The sequence below is a fragment of the Globicephala melas genome, chromosome 1 (genome assembly GCF_963455315.2).
Source record: "Globicephala melas chromosome 1, mGloMel1.2, whole genome shotgun sequence".
Classification (NCBI taxonomy): domain Eukaryota; kingdom Metazoa; phylum Chordata; class Mammalia; order Artiodactyla; family Delphinidae; genus Globicephala; species Globicephala melas.
This window is the reverse complement of record NC_083314.1, coordinates 98,604,451-98,617,480: the sequence shown is the minus strand read 5'-3', so window position 1 is coordinate 98,617,480 and position 13,030 is coordinate 98,604,451. Positions and strand designations below refer to the sequence as shown.

Sequence of the window (13,030 nt, the reverse complement as noted above, 5' to 3'; positions counted from 1 at the left end):
ATAAACAATAACATAATAGGAAATAAGTGAATTATGTAACATGTGAGAAGGTAGTCTTACATGCTATGGAAAAAATAATATACAAAGCAGGGTTAAGAGTGTTAGGAATGGAAGAGGAATGCATTATAATTTACACAGAGTAGTCAAGGTTAGGTCTCATTTTGAAGGTGACATTTGAAGAAGTGAGAAGTTTAGTCAAGGAGAGGGGAAGAGCATTTCACACCAAGGTAATGGTCAGATCAAAGGCCCTCAAGGATTAGGATTGGGTACTTGAGGAAGAGAAAGTTTGTGTGCCTGGAGCAAAGACAGTGATGGGGAGAGTAGTAAGAGATAATGTCAGAGACAGAGGAGGGAGAAGAACAAATGACATAGTGCTTTGTGGTAGGGACTTTTCATTTCATTCTGATTGTAATGGGGAGCCCGAATAGGATTTTGAGAAGAGGAGAGACATGGACTGACTTATGATGCAGGTGTGGGAGGGTTGGGGAGAAGCAAAGAATCACATGAAACTATGGTTATCCAGACAAGAAATGATGATGGCCTGGACCCAAGCGGAACAGTGAAGATGGTGAAAAGTGACCTGGATATAGTTCAGATTCTGGATAAACTATGAAGGTAGAGCTAACAGGATTGACTGTGGACTATAGAGAAAGGACTATCAGAGAAAGGAGTCCTAAAGGAGTCAACATCCAGTAGGGTCTGGAGCTTAAGAGAGGGGTTTGGGCAGGAGATAGAAGTCTGTGAGTCTTTAGTATTGATGTGAGATTTAAAACCATGATACTGGGTGAGATCCCCAAGGGAATGAATGTAGATAAGAAAGAGAAGTAGCAAGAATGGATCCAGGTTTCCAGGGTTTGACTCACAAGGTGGGTGACCCTTTGAATAAATAGAATACAAAATTATGAGTTCAAGATTAGGTACAAAAGTAAACAATTATTTAGGTTAAAAAATAAATTACACATTTAAAAAAGCTGAGAAATATAAAAATATTACAAAGTCCATGAAAGTAACAGTATTTTTTATTAATTTACCAATTGATAAACCACTCAAGCCTTTTTCCCTACATTTTTTGGCTGCCCATCCTTAAAACAATTTCCTGTAGCCACAATTTAGATATGTTTCCATTGAAAATAGAAATGTTATATCAGAATTGTTTTTTGACTGCTGGAATTGGAATCAAAGTTTGTTTTTGATTGCCTAAGACACATGGCTTTGCTCACAGACATACTGTATAATACTGATATAGGCTATACCCTATAAACACAAGAATTCTAATATATTTGATTGCGTATCATTCCCATAAAAATGGTATATTTATAATTGACATGCTGAATTACTGAGTGCATTCCTGACAGGAGAGAACTTCCATTTTGTTTAGGTATTAATTTTACACGTCTGAAGATTGGAAGAATTTTCCATTGACTGGTTTCTGGATCCACATGTTTTAAACCATTTTTCCCTTCCAACACCTACATAGTCTCAGGTGCCTTGGAACATATTCATATTGCAACGTGACCTCTGGCACATGGGTGATGGTGGAGTACTCTTAGAAGCCCACATCTCTATGAGGTAGATAGCATTGGCTTCACTATAAATGAAAATGACTGCAAACCACTTAAAATACCTTACTAAACCCCACTTGCTTTTGGCCACATCCCTAAAATAACTGCCACTACTTCAGCAGCACTTGACATGTGTGAAAATGTGCTACAGAGGAAGTGTAAATGGAAAAAAATAGTCTTAAGCAAATGCAGTTAAAATATGTGAAAATGTTCCTAGGGCCTTCCTAGCATTGTAAAATGGGCTCATGCAAAAGAGGGTTGCTGAAGCTAAGATTAAACTTCATTAACTTTACTGTAAATCCTCCTTTGGGAGAGGATTAAGGACTGAATCCTGAAGCACTTCAATATGAAGAGTTTGAGGGACAAAGAGGGACCACAAAGGAGGATGAAAAGGAGTGGGAGTGATCAGTGCAACAGGAAGAAACTCAAGAGAAGTGTAGCCTTTGGAAAGTGAGAAGAAAACATATCAAGGAGGGGAAGTCGATTACCTGCATGAACTAAGATGAAAAATGAGAATTGACCATTGGATTCAGCAACATGGAGGTCATTCGTGACATTAACCAGAGAAGCTTAAGTGAACTGATGGAGCAAAAGTCTGATGTGATGGGTTTAAAAGAGAATTAGGGTGAGGGAAACTGTAGGCAATTAATATAGACAACTATTTCAATAAGTTTTTTTGCAAAGGGGATCAAGATATGGACATATAGGTGGCAGGGGTAGTAGGGTCAAGAAGACTGGTTTTTTGGTATACTGATGGGAATGACTCAGTAGAAGGTAAAACTCTGATGGTACAGGAGAGAGACAAGGAAATCTAGTGCAAAAATGAAAGGTTTGGATTTAGATAGTTGCGTTAGTAATTTATCAGTGGTAACAGAAGAAGGGCTGAGTATGTGAGTACACATGTTAGCAGGTGGTGGAGTCTATGGAAATTTTCTTCTGATTGGTCTCATTTTCTCAGTGTGATAGAAAGCAAGGTGACCAGCTTCCTACTGGGAATGAGGATACAAGAGAAGGTGTTTGAGGCATGAGAAGGAGTTGTGGATTATCATCTTGGGGAGTGGGAAAGTAAATGGTTTAGGGAAGTTTAGTAGGATTTCTGGACAACATTAAAGGTTCATCTTGAACTGTGGTTCTTAATTTAGAGTGTCTGCCTGTGTGGTTGTGTGTTTTTCTAATAGCCATATTTATCTGTATGGGTGCAGAGGGTGAGGCAAGTTAAACTTGTCTGTGTGATCAGGTGCAAAAATAAGCTGTGCAGAAAATAAGTATCAGTACTATGGGAATTTGAGATGACTGATGGGATGACCTTTACCTTGTGGGTGAGTTTTGAATGAACATTTGAAAGAGAAGAGTGACTGAATCCAGAGAAGACAGATTATGTTTCTTTGAAATGAATTACATAAATAATTTAAGTAATGTGCTAGGCAATGACAAGCTTAGAGTTTTGATGAAAATAAAACATTAATAAATGCCATAACTATGAAATTTTCTGCCCCCAAGAGACCTGGTGAGTTTGTCTATTGTTACTCATTTGATGGGCAGTATTTTAGTTCCTCATTTCCTTTCAATTTCATATTAACTCTCCATTCTGAAGCAAAAACAGTGAACTCAGCAACCTCTATACCTCCACTTTTGGTGTACATTCTGTTTCTTGGGTTTTATCCTATCCTTACTATTTTATACCCTCAGTGTTGAGAAGATAACAGAATCAAGTCCAAAGTAATGAATGTAATGAACCTTTTCCTTTATTCCAGCAACATCTAGCCCTTGCAGATGTGGAGTTTTTAGCTTCCTTCATAATGGTGCTCTAAAGAGTAGCGAGGCAATCACGATGAATCCTTAGGCTCTTTGATCCTTGTTACCAGTTGAGTTTCTCTGAGATGGGAACTCTCTTTATGCAGTGGAAATAAATCCTCTGAGCTGAATCTGGAGACTGAATATATTGTCTTAAAGGGTCTTAGTCAGTTCGAGATGCTATAAAAAATACCATAGACTGAGCAGCTTAAACAAAAAACATTTATTTCTCTCACATCTGGAGGATGAGAAGTCCAAGATCAAGGCACTGGCAGACTTGGTATCTGATGAGGGCCTGCTTCCTGGTTTATAGTCGTCTATCTTCTCGCTGTGTCCTCACATGGCAAAAGGAGCAAGAGAGCTCTATGAGGTCTTTTTTTAAGGTCACTAATTGTATTCATGAGGACTCCGTCCTCATGACCTAATTACCTCCCAAAGGCCCTACCTCCTAATTCTATTACATTGGGGATTAGGATTTCAATATATGAATTTTAGGGGGACACATTCAGTCCATAAGTCTTGGTTACCGATCTTGCCAAGAATAAAGTATGATGGATTTAGGTGAAGGAGATAATTTGATAAGTTATCCCAGGCCCATCCCTAAAGTCTTGTGATAACTTAATGAAGTAACATTTATTCTTATATCACAGAGATAGAAAAGAATGCATATTAAGGTGAACTTTTAGTAAGAAATCCTATATTCTTAATCCAATATGATTTTTAGATTCAGACAATAACACTTCTAGAGAAAAGTTATAGTTTGTTTTCTTGTCATCCTATAAATACCTCCCCTTCTAAACCTCAAGTATCACTTAACACTCCTTTGACAAATAATGTGTGTCCCACAGTCAATACTACCTTATTCAGACGGAGGAAACAAGCTCTACCAGTGCCATTTGCTTTAGGATAGACTCTTACACAAAGCCTGCCAGTATTTGATCAATCGATCCCTTGGACCTGAAGGACAGGAAATCTATGTGCTCACATGCTATCCTGACGGTCATTAGGACTGTGAAAAAAGCCATCTTCTGAGAGAGTGTTCTGTTCCTAGTGTATTTTTTGAGATACACATTCTCTGTGCAGTGCATGTGAGTGTGTGTGTGTGTAAGCAGCAAGAAGATAGGTTTATCAAAAAATAAAAGCCAGTAAATAGCATACTATGTTGTTTCTCAAACTAAAACATAACATTAATGGATTTATTAAAAAAATGAAGTAGCATAATATACACTAAATCAGAGTGTATTGAAATAGGAAAAGAAGTAATGTTACAGGAAAGTTTTAAGTATGTATGCATTCGTTTGTACCATTATTTGTTTTTCTTATTGTAGGTTGCAGTTAAAAATATTTGAGGCATTGGCCTAAAGTAACAAGTCTCTTAAGCAATTTACCTCAAAGAATTATTACAAGGTTCATGTGTAACTGTGCACAGTATTGAAAATAACCTCTAATATAAAAAATACTTGGTAATACTTAGTGCTTTATTTTCTAATTTTCCATAATAGGATCATGTTATTTTGAATGAAAATTTGAAAAATAAAGATTTTCAAAGTATTAAGTACCTTAAAAATACAAACATTAACTATATTTTATTGTGAAAAAAATGTTATGTTTTAAAGGGTTTTGAGATCCCTGCATTCAAGGGATATAGAACGTGTCATATTTTCATAGAATTCTGCACGGGCAACGATTCCTCCCTGGGATCTAGCGCAAGCTCAGTGGGGACACAGGTCCAGAGACCTCATGTCAAAGTTAGATTCATGGCATTTAAACTTGGCCAAGAGGATTACTCTAAGAGCTCAAGAGGAAAGTCAGAGGGTTTGGAGGATGAAAGCCAGAAAGACCAAATTGTTCCTAAAGTCTGAAGGTCAAGGAGGAAAATGAAGATATAAGAACAGAGCAGGGAGCAAAGAGCAAATGTTGAATCAAGATGAGAGGATATGAGCCAGTGTAAGGTCTGAACTTCAGAATGTAAACCTGGGCCCAGCAAATTGTGGATCAGGTGGAGGGAGCTGCAGTGACCCAGGGCAAGAGGGCAGCAGCAGAGAAAGCAGCAACGAGACAAGACAGTGTAGTACTCTGCAGCCCCATCTCTGCCTTCTGGAAGGAGCACACAGCAGCGGGCAACAGCAGAGTCTAAGGAGCCTGACAGTCTTACTTTGAATATAGATTCTGCCACTATTTGCTGTGTGAACTGGCACATGTTACTGAATCTGTGTGCCTTAGTTTCTACAATGTAAAATGAGGAGAATGTAGGACTGTTACGAGGATTGAATAAGTTAATATTTGTAAAGTACTTAGAACAGTGACTGGCTGTGCTAAGCAATAAGTAAGGGCTTGATAAGTAAATAAATTGTCACCATGGCTTTTCACTTATAGCAGGAAGATTTTTTGACACGTTAATCTATGACTTTCTCTGTGTATCTCCCACCTTTCTCCCTTCCTTTATGCAAGCAGGAAGTTAAGCTCAGGGGTTTTGGGATTCAGCATATTTTAGTCTGTATACTTCTCTCGATATTTATTTTACATTTTATTTTAAAAATGTTTAAGGGCAGCAAGAAGAGGGAAACATGTTCCCTCCATGGGGAAGAGTAGAGGGAGTGTGCTTTAAGAGTGGAGCCGCGGGCTTCCCTGGTGGCGCAGTGGTTGAGAGTCCGCCTGCCGATGCAGGGGATGCGGGTTTGTGCCCCGGTCCGGAAGGATCCCACATGCCGCAGAGCGGCTGGGCCCGTGAGCCATGGCCGCTGAGCCTGCACGTCCGGAGCCTGTGCTCTGCAACGGGAGAGGCCACAACAGTGAGAGGCCCGCGTACCGCAAAAAACAAAACAAACAAACAAAAAAAAGTGGAGCCGCTTGTCCTGCTCTGTAGTCCACATTGCAGAGGGGTCACCTGCCAAGAGAAAGGCTGAGTGGGGCACCTGGGGAGGCTGAGATGCCCAGTTTGGACGCTCCAGCCCTCTTCAAACACTTCCTAACCCAAGGGTGGCGCTGCAGCAGCAGAGCTGCCAGCTCTAAAGAGATCATGCCTGTCTCGGAGGTAGACAGTAGGGAGTGACGTATCTTGACCGAAAGGCCTCCTCAGTGCCTTGATTCTTTTGTAAGATGCTTGACTTTTGCTTAATACAGGGGAGGAGACAGGCCAAGGAGCAGGAGGATGGGAAACTTCAAGAGGGACCAAGGCTGACTTTTCTGCTAGTTTGTTGAGATGGGGGTGGCTCAGAGTCTGAGTTTTGTTTTGGTTTAAGAAAATGTTAAAAATATTTCTTGCACACCCAAGTTTGTAAACGGAGAATCCTACAGGATAGTCATGTTTTCTTATAACTTCCCCTCTTCACCTACTATTTAAGTTGTTATTCATTTTAACTATATTTCACTTGATAGATAATATTAGAAATTGGAAAATATCCACTGATGATGTCATTCCCTATACCTCCCACCCCCCAACACTCTCCTATCTCAAATAGGGACACGGAACTTTGTTTGCAGCTCAGCTGTCACATCTGAACCTACAACAGCACTATGGCCTGGCTTCTGGGATTTGGATGGAGAAGAAGCTCTCCCACATCTGAGTTTTGTGCTTTAGTTATTACCAGAAAAATCTGTGCACCAACCTGTCAGGCTATACTCCTTACTCTGAATTCAGACACCTGTCACAAAAATGAAAACAGGCTTTTGTGAAAAAGGCAACAAATATGACATAACTGAAAACCAGCTGTCCCAGGACTGAGCAGCCAGAGAACACAAATGAAGGCCTATTTGCACTCACACTCAAAGTATGATAGCCCCTGGCAGAGCCCACTCTGCTGAGGGTTTGGAGGCTCACTTAGGAGGTGTTTTACAAGTACCTGCAATCAGCCGGGCCACTCCTCAGGGCTGATTTCTGCCGCTCTGTGCTGTGCCACCAACTCGATTGTTCTGTTTGGACTCCTTTCACAACTTCAGCGCTGGTTGCCCCAAAGATCTGCTGACCTCACCATTAGTTGATCTGGATTCTGCAGCTGCTGCCTTTGACGTCTGAACAGCGCCGCTCTGCCCTCAGCTGTCTTGACCTGCTGAGGGTCAGATCTCTGCCGATTCACCTCATATGTTGGTGCCACGTCTGCCTTCTGTTTAGATCAGAGACAAGAAGCATCCCCAGTATTGTTGCCCCGGTTCTGATTTACAGCAGAGGTTAATAATATAGCCCTTTTCTTTTTTTCAGTCCACTAGAACAGCTGAGTTGGAATAGTCTCACGTAATGACCACCATCTGTATCTAGAATTACTGTTTCCTCTAATGCTTTTCCTGGCTTTTCCTGGCTGTTTCCTGGCTCCTTGGGCCAGGCTCTTCTTTCTTCAAGTGATTTCCTTTTTAGGGCTCCTTTGCCCCCTATGCAAATTTGGAAGAACTCCCCTCCTGTCACCGCTACCTCATCCCCGCTTCCCAGGTGCTCACACATTCCTGTCTAGATCTGAACCCTAATTGTGGATGTAGTTTAAATTTTTTGTCCCAGGGGCTCTTCAGCCTCTAGGAAATCAGTAGATGCACACAAAAGCTTAGTGAGAGAGGGGGTACCACCCAAATGACACACTGGATGTGTCTCAGCCTTGGTTTTATGTGGACCCCCTACATGAGATGATATCCCCTCTGTAGGCTCTGTGCATTTAAGCCCAGGAGTAATGATAATAATAATAGTAATAGTCAATGTTTCTTGAGCTCTTTGCATGTGCCAGTCATTGTAGTGGACATGCCCAAAATAAAATATGCCCTATCTTATTTAATCTTCACAACGAGCCTAGGAAGTAGTTGTTATTACATCCATGTGGCCTACAGATAAGGACCCTGAGGCAAAGAGGTAGAGTAACTTACCTGAGGTTCTAAATGGCTGGATAGGGATTCAGTTTCAGGAAGTCTGATTTCTGAATCCACCACTGTATCCCTGCAGGATGTGTTTTGTGAATGTATTCTGTCCCCTGGTGTGGAGAGGAGTATTCCCTCCTGTTTAGGCACCACCTGACTCTTACCCACATGGAGGAAAATGGCTAATTAAACTGGACAAATAATATTTCATTAACTATCTGCACTGTTCTAAAGAATGAGGATAAAGAGCTCCTGGGTCATTGTGTCAGTCCCTGCCTAAAACAGATCCTTTGAGGAATGACTACTGTCCTTTTCTTTGCAATAATATTCAATAAGCACAAAGATATTCAATGGGCACATTGCCAAAGATGGCAATCTCATTTGTCTTTTAATTTTTCTAAGGTGCAAGGCAAATACAGCCTTAGCAATCTATTAATCAGATGACTGCATTATCGAGGTACAGTAGAATGCTAAGCAATATGATGACTGTGTTGTTATTTATTAGGTGGGTTAATGGGGACTTGGGGAAATTGCTTTCCTTTTATGTTTATTCTCTTCCTGTCTCATGCCTCTGCCTTTATCAATGAGGACAACAGTGGCCATGACATTTTAGAATTATACTCAAGGAAAATATTCTATCTATCTGAAAATGTACACTCTGACAAGTTTTGTCAGTCAGCAAACCAAGAGGCATTTGGGCAGAATACTAGGCCTTGTGGCTAGCAACAAAGGAGGCTGGCTTGCAAAGACCTTGAACTTGAATGGGGATACTGGAAACCATCAGGAGTTAGTAGATATTGGGGGCTTGAGCTGCTAATTATTGGCGAGATGGAAGAACTAGTGTGGAAATGCTTTCTTTGTTTTTCCATGTGGCTAATAGCATTTCTCTCTTTTTTTACTAACGATTTAAGTTTTTGACCTTTATAAATACTGACTGTGCTTACTTTGGCAGAAGTCTAGAATGCACGGCTCTCTCCAGGTGATACAGAAGGGCAATTCTTAACTGTCTTTAATTATTAATGAGGATCATAAGGAAAAATAAAATAGGCCACTGCTACTTGTGTTCAAGGTGCTGTCAAATATAGAATGTGTCCCTCCTTCACTACCTTAATTCATTGTATGTCATACTTTGCATTGTTTTTATTTAAAAATAAATCACCTGTTTTTTGTTTATCTCACTTTTTGAAATTTTTACTTTTTTGGTAAAAATTTTGTTCCAAATAGTCTTCTGTTAAATTATTTGTGAGAACCTTATATAATAATTATAATTACAAAATAAATGCATCTCAGACACTGTTTTTCAAATAGCAGTCGCATAATATTTAAAATTTGGTTAATAGGTCTGAAAACAAAGAGGTGCAAGTATTGCCAGGAATGTATTATAAGGGACAGCTTCTGAGATTGACCAGCATTTCAAAATGAAGGTATTGAAGTATTTGAAGACTTTTCTCCATTTGTACATAGTTTGTGCAAGACAATTGCTTCAAATATTATTTATTTGTTACTCGTGTTTTTGTGAGCAAACGTTTATGTGGAGCTGACTTTCACTGTGACCTTCTCTTTCCAAATGTACACCACATTTTGAAAAAAAGCTTCTTTTGGAATGAAACTTTTTAAAGAATATTCTTCATGTCTTACTGAGTGTTATTCTTTTCAAAATTTTCATCTAGGAGGAATGTCTTCATTTCTGCTAGGTCTGCGGGTTAAATCTTTGTGTGGTGGATAGGCCTGGAATAGGGCAAGTTTCCTACAGACCAAAGGCATTTCTCTACTGACCTTGGTTCCAGTTGAAAGTACTATCACCCCCAACATGAGAATATCAAAGTCACCCTCCAAATTGCATGTCAACGATACCATGTATTTCAGGCCCAGAAGTTATTCATCAATGATAATTTGGGAGTGCAAATGTTTACCTTCAGCTTCTTCAAGGTTTCACTTGTTCTCTCACTACTTATATCATAATCATTTGAGCTCCATGTGGTTGACTGAGTGACTTCACTGCCATATATTTATTAAAAGACTCAGGAGGGGTAACATGCAGTATGGCATAAAGTGGGAGGTAGGGAAGTAGAGAAACAACTTGAATTAAAATTTTAGGGCTTCCCTGGTGGCTCAGTGGTTAAGAGTCCGCCTGCCGATGCAGGAGACGCGAGTTCGTGCCCCGGTCCGGGAAGATTCCACCTGCCACGGAGCGGCTGGGCCCGTGAGCCATGGCCGCTGAGCCTGCGTGTCCGGAGCCTGTGCTCCGCAACGGGAGAGGCCACAACAGTAAGAGGCCCGCGTACCGCAAAAAAAAAAAAAAAAAAAAATTTTAGAAACAGCTGTGACCCAAACACAGGATAAGGAATAGCATTATAAAGCTATCAGAGGCATGAGGAATGAACTCAGTAAACATGTGTTTAGGGCATTCTGTGTGCCAGAAACTATGTTAGTGATAAAGATGATGTAGGTATGACATGTTCCCTACCCTAGAAAAATTTAGTCTAGCGTGAATAAAAAATACACATATAAATAAAAAATAAAAAATATACATTTAGTATATGGCATGCAAAAAACCAATTCATTTAGACAGTAATAGATATTTAATTGGAAAACGTTTGGTGAATGAAGGAATGAAGTTTTGTACAAGTGCAATGAGTGAGTCTGGAGGATTGGTTTTTATACAAGGAGTAATTGTTCCTCTCACTTCCTATAATTTCCTTTGGAGAATTAAAATGATATTTTCTAAATTAAGTAAATTAACTAATAATAAATAATATTTTCAACTGTTCTCTATGTGCTGATCCATATAGAGACCCTCAGCCCCTTCTTCTTACCGAGCTCCAGATCCACAAAGCTAAATACCCACTGCATATTTGGTGTTCTAGAGATTATCCGAACTCACTATGCCCCAACCTGCTCTCCTCCATCTGCATGTTTTATCTCAGTTAATACACTACTGTTCACCCCATTTACAAAGCCATCCTAAATACTTCCCTATCATTCGTCACATTAAGGTAGTCCATGTCTCTAATGTCTAAATTCTTTTTTTTTTTTTTTTTTTTTTTGCGGTACGTGGGCGTCACACTGTTGTGGCCTCTCCCGTTGCGGAGCACAGGCTCGGGACACGCAGGATCAGCAGCCATGGCTCACGGGCCCAGCCGCTCCGCTGCATGTGGGATCTTCCCGGACCAGGGCACGAACCCGTGTCCCCTGCATCGGCAGGCGGACTCAACCACTGCGCCACCAGGGAAGCCCTAAATTCTTAATTTTAAAATTTCTGACCTTGCCTTTCTATTCCTATTGACTTAATTCAGGTCTTTGTCACTTACTTCCCAGATTACTATGGTATTATTTTAACTAGTCTCTCTCATCTTAATTGCTTACAGTAGTCTCCTTCCAGTTTGTCATTATTGTCAACAGAGTGTTTTTTCTAATATCAATTGTCCTGCTTAATTCAATGGCTATCTATAGAGGTGGTCAAATTCAAAGTCAATATCTGAAATATAAAACATGTCATGTTATTTTATTTCTATGTCATTTGCCCACACTGTTCCATCTATTTGGAATTTCCTTTCTTTAGCTCAGATTATTTGTCACAATGCTATTCAAGTGTTAATGACTTAATGAAGCCTCTTCTGACAGCCCTGCACCCACAGCATTCTCTGCTCACCTCCTCCCACCATACTGTAATCTTCTTGTGGGCAGTCTTAGGAGAGTTTTTGATGCATAATAGGCCCCAGAAAATGTTAATTAACTAAAGGCATCGTAATAGTGTTGAATTATAATGATTATTTTCATTTATTCAGCACTTACTTTATATCAGGCACTGGCTAAGCACTTTAAATATATTATCTCCGATTATCACAGCACTTCTGACAGTAGCTATAATTTTTCTTCCTTTAAATCAATAGATGAGCAAATAGAGACTCAGCGAGGTTAAGTGAATTTTCATATGTCACATAGCTAGGTTATGGCAGAAAAAAGATTTGAAACCTAATCCGTTTGACTCGAAATTTGCGAAAGTATGATCTGGATTTTAACACCCTTATGTATTAGAGATCAATGAAAATAAAATCAGTTTATAAGGATGATTATAGTTTAATTTCCCAGTATTAACATAAATATATAAACATAACTATATAAAGTATGGATCTGTACACAATAAAATATATAATATATAAAGAGAATTATATTAATGTAAAATATATACTATGTCAGGAATATATAGCATATATATAAGCAAAATTTACTATAGCTGTAGATTCATGCAATATAAAATCATCTATAAATATATGTAATCTAAATTTTTATATACCGAGGGTAAAATAATCAAACAGAAGAACTGAAAATTAAAAACAACGTCTTTACCATCCTCAGTCCACTTTTAAGAGAATATCACTAACCTACTTTTTATTTTAGTTTTTTGGGTATCCTCAAATCAAAAGAGATTCTTATTTTACTGTCTCCTAATTTATCAGTTTGACTCCTTATGATGAAGGATGAACACTTAGCTCATTTATAATGCTTTGTATCACCTCACCATGTTTCCCATTTTGAAAAACTATACTATTTCGCTCAGTTGTTTGGTTAATTTTGTTTCTTTATTGTTTGTAAATCTCCTTCCCCCCCCCCCATTCATTTTCTACTTATCTCTTAACTTCTCTTAATATAAAAATGATGCAATTTGCAAACCTCCCTTCCTTACATGTCTCCTTCGCATTCAGAGAATCAGCTCTAGCTCTCTCTTTCCTTTCCATTTTCCAGGGTGATATCTTTTACCATTCATCCTCTAGTTAGAATTGTCTGTCTTGTGTGGAGTGTGTGTATGTGTTCACTCTAGAAATTAAAACATGTAC

At 39.2% G+C, this 13,030-nt stretch overlaps 1 protein-coding gene across 1 annotated transcript in view; it reads right to left on the bottom strand.

The window, feature by feature from the left end:
* LOC115859894 (SWI/SNF-related matrix-associated actin-dependent regulator of chromatin subfamily D member 2-like) overlaps positions 1-7,791 on the bottom strand; it is a 142,507-nt gene extending 134,716 nt beyond the window's left edge. Inside the window, 2 exon segments of the mRNA XM_030869306.2 lie at positions 7,323-7,459; positions 7,588-7,791. Coding sequence (XP_030725166.2) covers positions 7,323-7,459; positions 7,588-7,791 — 341 coding nt within the window.
* Between the last annotated feature and the right edge of the window lie 5,239 nt (positions 7,792-13,030).